The 6553-nt window shown below is 34.4% G+C and overlaps 1 protein-coding gene across 8 annotated transcripts; it reads left to right on the top strand.

Annotated features, from left to right (window-relative positions):
* Positions 1-859: 859 nt before the first annotated feature.
* Positions 860-6220, top strand: LOC137828580 (ELMO/CED-12 family protein). 8 transcript variants are annotated; one of them, XM_068635267.2, is made up of 10 exons: positions 860-1149; positions 2262-2364; positions 3011-3117; positions 3239-3307; positions 3483-3598; positions 4140-4194; positions 4330-4450; positions 4743-4790; positions 4898-4992; positions 5754-6220. In XM_068635267.2, exons 3-10 carry the CDS (start codon positions 3019-3021, stop codon positions 5847-5849), a joined length of 699 nt encoding a protein of 232 aa, XP_068491368.1. In that variant the 5' UTR covers positions 860-1149; positions 2262-2364; positions 3011-3018; the 3' UTR covers positions 5850-6220. The 8 variants fall into 8 exon arrangements, 6 of the variants coding, with proteins under 6 accessions (XP_068491368.1, XP_068491362.1, XP_090153700.1 ...); XM_068635261.1 differs by lacking the exon at positions 860-1149 and adding an exon at positions 1195-1456; XM_068635224.2 differs by lacking the exon at positions 860-1149 and adding an exon at positions 1438-1756.
* Positions 6221-6553: the final 333 nt, after the last annotated feature.

Raw genomic sequence — 6553 nt, 5'->3', positions numbered from 1 at the left:
AGTAGTGAAAGTGGTTTTGGGTTTGATATTGGTACGCAGGGCTACACTACAAGACATTGTTGGGCCTTTTGTCACAGGCTGTAGTGCAAATGGTATAACAGCCGAAAACTACAATAAAATGGTTCCTATCTTTTAAAAAAAAATATCTCATAAAACATATAATTTAACTGTTTATCATATTTTAAAAATATATATAATATTACATATATAAATATAATTATTACATATTCTACTACGATTTCATCACAATTAAATCATCAAATTCACTAGTCCCATTTTGAAAACTATAATAAATTACAAAGTGACGAATCCCAAATGGTGGAGCTTGATAAAGAAACATTAGGGTGCCAAATTTCAAAACAAAAATACTAACTATTCTCTTAAAATTACTCACTGCCGCATTTACTAGTCTGAATGAATTGGCAGTTTTGACACATGGCCACTCATCAACAACCTTTGAATTGGTTGGGTCGTGAACATGATCCTTAATAATGTTTCCACCTACATGGTTGAATTTCTTTTGAACAAAATGCCTGTTCTAAAACATCCTAAAAAATCTTATGAACTATTTTGAAACACGAATCTAATGTTCCAAATGCTAAACCAAGTATGTAAGCGTCATACACAATGTTAAACATTCACTTCACATACCAAAAAAACAATATTTTTATTATATTTAACTTATTTTTTAATTTAAAATATGATTATAATTGAGTTTCAAGTGTAAGTTTAACAAAATCTTTTCCAAAGAATAATGGTATTATTTGGACCCATGCAGGAGAAAAAAAAAAACCACAAAAAGAGAGTTACTTTGAGCAGCAGCGATAACTACGGTATAGGCTAGCAATGGGGAAAATGTATGGCATCCAAAGCCACACAAAGAAACAAAGAAACAACACACAACACACAACACACAACACCCTTCCTTTCCTTTCCTTTCCTTTCCTTTCCTTTCATTTCCTTCCTGAATGCAAAACTCATTCTCAAACAAAATGCCATTTTTCCACTTCCCATGTTCCCTCTTCCGTCTGGCCCCACCACTTCCCTCTACTGCCCCACTTCCTCTCCTTCTGACATTAACACCACCAAGTACCTGCAACATCACAACCACTGACACCTCTTCTCAGATACCATAACATCACATAGCAGGTTTATTTTATTATATCTATGATATCTATGTATCAATGTTACATTGCAATGTGTTACATTACACACGTCTTTATGCCAATGCTTTACCTTGATAGGACAAATATCATGGTTGTCTTGTATGAAAAGTTGGTGAGCTAGAAAAGCAAAAATCAATGCTAAGCAGAGCAGAGACACCCACCCCTACTTTTCAAATCTTCTTTTGCATCACTAACTTCTTTACAGCATAAAGCTAAACCAAACGAGAGATCCCTCTGTTATATGCTTGTCCTTCTATTTCAACGTCTTATTATGGCTTTTGTAACCTCAGGTTCGGCCTTCAATGATGTTGCCACTCGTTTCTTTTTTCTTCCCTCTCTCTCTCTAGTAATTGCCACAGATGAAATCAGCGAATAAACAGCATAGGAATGATGGGGAGGTTGAATTATAGGAGAGGGGTTCATGAGTTTAGTGCAATCATAGGTCACCCATTTGTTACAAAAAATGGATTTGTCTTTTCCTCCCTTTTTGCTTTCGGTTAAAGAGAAAACAGACCCTTCTTCCTGATTGTACCCTCATGAGATTGAGGAAGCGTAAACGATGTTTTCCCTCTTGTTCCTCTCTTCGCAAAGTAAATTCACCATTGTTTTCTCATATCTCTCTATCTTAAGCTCCATGTTTGGAAATTCGCCTTAAGAAAAAATGTTTATGACGTTCAGTCTCCAGTGGAATTAAAGAATTATTATACCATTCAGAATCTGTCTCTTTTTAACTAACTGTGATGCAGTTAAACAAATAATCGTGTGGATGATTCACTTGCATTTCGATCTTGACACCGATGTAGTCTCAAGTGTTTTTGTGTTTGTCATATGCCATTTAGTTCAATAGTCTTTTGTCTAGTTGTTTCTTCTTCTCACTCTAGCTACTTCAACTCGAAGAATTTCCTATTAGTTTAAAAACCAAAACATGTTTCTTCCCTGAGTCATTGTTCTTAGCACTTTGAGATAGCCGGCTAAGATTCATTCATCTAAATAAATGAGGAATTTTTTCAATAGTTTCGGTTCATTGACATGTTGTTCATGTTCTCTTTATACCATCACTTTTTGCTTAAGGATGCTTTCAAAATTGAAATGCAGGTTGATGAGGATGAGATTTATTGGAGACACAGAAAGGAAGATGAAGAGTTGGAATGGACTCCTAATTCCACTCACTTAATATCTCAGTTGACTCAATGTTTTAGTGAGCAAATTTTTTTTCTCCATCTCTTTCTCTTTTTCTATACGTTTTTGCTTCTCTTCACAAATCAATATGTTAATTGATTGATGTTATGGGTCAATGAGAATGTGTAGGACTAGTGAACATTGTGAGAAACTTCACAGTTTCTGTAAAATACTTCAATTATCAGATTTTCATGTTTCCATAAGGACATTATCCTTGTAAATATGGTGATATAGCTGCCTAATTTCTATGAATAAGGATTAAGTTTTGATTTGGCAGTTTCATTTTGGGAGCATTCTTGATTTCAATCCTACAGAGGAAGTTAAGTACCCTTTCCACTAATGATTAACCTAAAGTGAAGTGTGAGAACTGGATATATTGTGTAACCCTGCCTTTCAAGCAGTGTTTGCTTGGTTTGTTCTATCCAAGATTCACTTCTTAATTCTTAAGGACTTTCTTGTGAGGAATGCCTCTTCTGCATTCTGCTTTCTGAAATAGAAAATGAAGGCAGTGACCATTTTCAGAATGCATTGGAAGAACTTATATCAGTTATGAAATTCAGTATGTCAAAGTATGTAATGACTAACAACACTGCAACATGATGATTCTGTCTTGTGTCAGCATTACTAATCATTCAAATTTTTCTTCCATTTTGTTGCATGGATAGCTAATGCTATGGTTGGGTCACGATCATGGATAGGAGGACTCTTTAACCGCACAGGCACTAATAAGCGAAATGACAAATTTGTTGACTATCCTTTGAGTCCCGCAGAGGTAAAATGGAAGTTGATGATTTGTTGAATTTCCCTTGTCTTTTTCAGAGTGTTTTTCCTTCTCTTTGAGTCTTGTGTGTTTCAGATGGGGTGAGCTTAAATTGTTTCTATGATTATCTCAGGAGGAAAGACTTCAAAGGCTTCAAGAACGGCTGCAAGTGCCTTATGATGAGACTCGCCCCGACCATCAAGTACATCTGTTTTTGTGAACCGATTTTTCCTTTTTATTTCTCAATACTTCAGTAATTAAAGCTTCATTTCTGGTTCATGGAAAGACAGAACTGTATCATGAAGTTTAGGAAGGCTTTCAACTTTTGATTTGTAATGTCAGTACACGTTTACTAACAATATCATCACTTCCAACAGGAATCACTGAGAGCTTTGTGGCATTGTTCCTTTCCTAATGTATCTCTGGAAGGCCTAGTTTCTGACCAATGGAAAGATATGGGATGGCAAGGTCCTAATCCATCAACTGACTTTAGGTACACAGATACGGGAACATGACTACTTTTTTGAAATTATGGATTAGATACGTCTTGAATACGTTAACAAATAAATATAAATATGCAGATTTCTACCATGATCAAAGTTTAAAGTCCAAGTAAATAAGTAGGGTGAAAAGGAAACAAGGCCAACCAACTTCATATGTTTATGCTTTGGAGAAAATACATATAGTATTTGTCCATTATAACTAAGTTAAATCCCAACCCTGTCCTGAAGTATCTTGTATTTTTTCTAAAAATCTATGTATAATACTTCTAGGAAACCAGGCTTCATAGGTTAACAGAATGTATTATATGAAAGAACGTGCTGATAAGAGAGTGGATTCTTTCCTTAATTTTTAACAAGGATCCGAAACTAATTGATATGGTGACTTCAAAGTTTGTGATTAGTAATTGCATATCATATGAAAGCACTTGGTCATACACAGTTAAAGAGAATGCATTATGCTTAATCAGTCCGTTACGTCAAAATTTTCTATTCCAAGGTATTATATTATGTCTGATATCCTGATTTCCTCAGGGGATGTGGCTTCATTTCCCTTGAAAATCTACTGTTTTTCGCGAGGAAATATCCGGTATGCATTTGTGTCTTCTATTCAGCACACCTGAAAGAACTTCATCTGCCTTTATGTCCTCTCATTTTAGTTTCTTGATATCTATGTTGGCAGAAAAGATGAGTTATTACTAATTTTATGGAAATTCAAATGAAGGCATCTTTTCACAGGTTGTTACTGAAGAAAGATGGAAAGAGAGCAACCTGGGAGTACCCATTTGCTGTTGCTGGCATTAATATATCATATATGTTGATACAGATGTTGGATTTATGCTCAGGTTTGTGCACTATTTCGCAATGCTAGAAAGAGTAAAAAGGGTAGCCTAGTGAACCAGTACTCCACCACTTCACCCACTGGGGGAAAATACTAGAAAGTAGGGACACAATATGATGAGTCATAAAATGCATTGCATTTGGTCAACATTTCTTTTAACTTTATTCTTGATGTTGTAGTAATGATTTTGGTATTTGACCTTTTGGGGTTTGTAAATATTCCCCCTTGTCAGAAAGTGAGAAGGCAAAGGACATTTTCTAATAAAGTTTTCACCAAATGTTGTTTGTGTTTTTCAGAAAAGCCACGATGTCTTCCAGGCACGAATTTTGTCAAGTTATTAGGAGGTGTGGTTACATCTTAATCTGTTCTGTCAAATGGTGTGCATATATTTTCTTTTTTTGATGTTTTTACTCCTTCAATTGCTCATGATTCTCATTGCATTTTACTGCAGAGAATGAAGAAGCGTTCGATATTTTATACTGTATAGCGTTTGAGATGATGGATGCACAATGGCTGGCTATGCACGCTTCCTACATGGATTTTAATGTATGCTTTTTATTCTCCATATTTTCTGCATCTTCTCCAGTCCTTCATGCTTTTCCCTCCTAGGCCTCCAACATTTTCAGCAGTATAGAAAAGAAAAACAATATAAAATAGATTAAAGGAAAAATTATAGTCACTTCACCTAAGATATATTCAAACAATACTCACTGATCTTAGTTTAAATAGATATTCACCAATTTTATATATTAGATAAAGTGATACGTATACTACCACTTCACTATTTAACCTTTTGATTAAGTCACATACTCACCCTTTCTTTGGTACTATCCAAAGAAAGGGAGTGATATGCTTTTTTTAAAACTAGTGGGTGTGGGATGTTTGCCTGTGTTAAATTAAATGAGTTTTGAAGTTTTGAAATAGCATGAACTTTTATATGAAGGCCATTTTTTTACTGTAGATATGATCTAGGAAATTGGTTAAAGTCCACAACTTATTTATTATGGTGACTTTTCCTTATAATAAGAGAACTGCTATATCCTGTTATGGAACAGGGACACTAAAACTTCTCTAAGAACTAAGAGAACAAGTTTTGGAGAGAACTGTTGAGTGTATTAATGATTAGTAAACCAAAATTGTAACTAGGGGAAAGTGAGGACTCTTCAATTGAAGTTGGTATACAGAAACTTCCTTCCATATATTTTTACTTTTTTCCAGAAACTGCTTTGTAATGATTATCTGACACACTAGTATATTGTTTGGTCTTTTCAACTTTTGAAATGCATTGACACTGCCCATGGCTTTAGGATGTTCTACAAGCAACACGAAATCAATTGGAGAGAGAGCTTTCCTTAGAAGACATCAACAAAATTCAAGATCTGCCTGCTTACAATCTGTTGTAACAATAGATTAATTCTTCCTCTTCTGTCCATAAGCAAAAAAATTCAAGTGCCACAATTTTGTAAGTATTGCAGACAATGTCTAGGACTTTGCTTCTCTTCTGAATCAATTTGCAAGAGTCACCTGCTGAATAAATGAGACAATGACTCATTGAAGGGGCGTTTTGAGAAGTATAAAATTGTAGTTGTTGTGGAGTTCCTTAATCCTTAGGGGAATGGAAAACAGATGAACTGTGAGAAATCATCTCATCAAACAGCCCTTAAGAAAATTGAATTCAAAATCTTGAAGATAGAATATTGATGAGGTTAGAAGGGGCTAGCATTTGTAATACAGAGGTTAATTCACTGAACTGAAAAAAGGTTACATTGATTAATTTGGTTTGATTGTGAGGTATTTTAACAAATTGTTGCTGCCTAGTCCAACTAGTTAAGAATTGTTAAAATGATTAGTTTAACTACTTTAGCAATTAATTAATTTACTTTATCTTTATGTTACCAGTTCTATTATTTGAACATTCAAAACTATCACATATTTATATTTTTTTACCAATTAGACTTTTAAATAAATTTTCAAAGATCAGTTTATGTTTAAAATAAATTAGGGTCAAGCCTCAGATTAGGCTTTTACAAAAAGATATCAAGCCACAAGCAAATCATGCATGTTCATGCTTCCATTACTGCAGCAAAAGTTTGAGTTGGAGACATTT

This window comes from Phaseolus vulgaris, chromosome 11, assembly GCF_051622355.1.
Source record: "Phaseolus vulgaris cultivar YP4 chromosome 11, ASM5162235v1, whole genome shotgun sequence".
NCBI lineage: Eukaryota > Viridiplantae > Streptophyta > Magnoliopsida > Fabales > Fabaceae > Phaseolus > Phaseolus vulgaris.
This window is presented reverse-complemented; position numbering and strand designations above follow the sequence as displayed.

Bases quoted from the DNA above. Each gene is read 5' to 3' on its own strand.
- LOC137828580 (XM_068635224.2), top strand. From the start codon at position 1,703: ATGAGATTGAGGAAGCGTAAACGATGTTTTCCCTCTTGTTCCTCTCTT. The intron at 2,365-3,010 runs GTGAGCAAATTT...TTGCATGGATAG, and splicing joins TCAGTTGACTCAATGTTTTA to CTAATGCTATGGTTGGGTCA. The intron at 4,993-5,753 runs GTATGCTTTTTA...CCATGGCTTTAG, and splicing joins CTTCCTACATGGATTTTAAT to GATGTTCTACAAGCAACACG.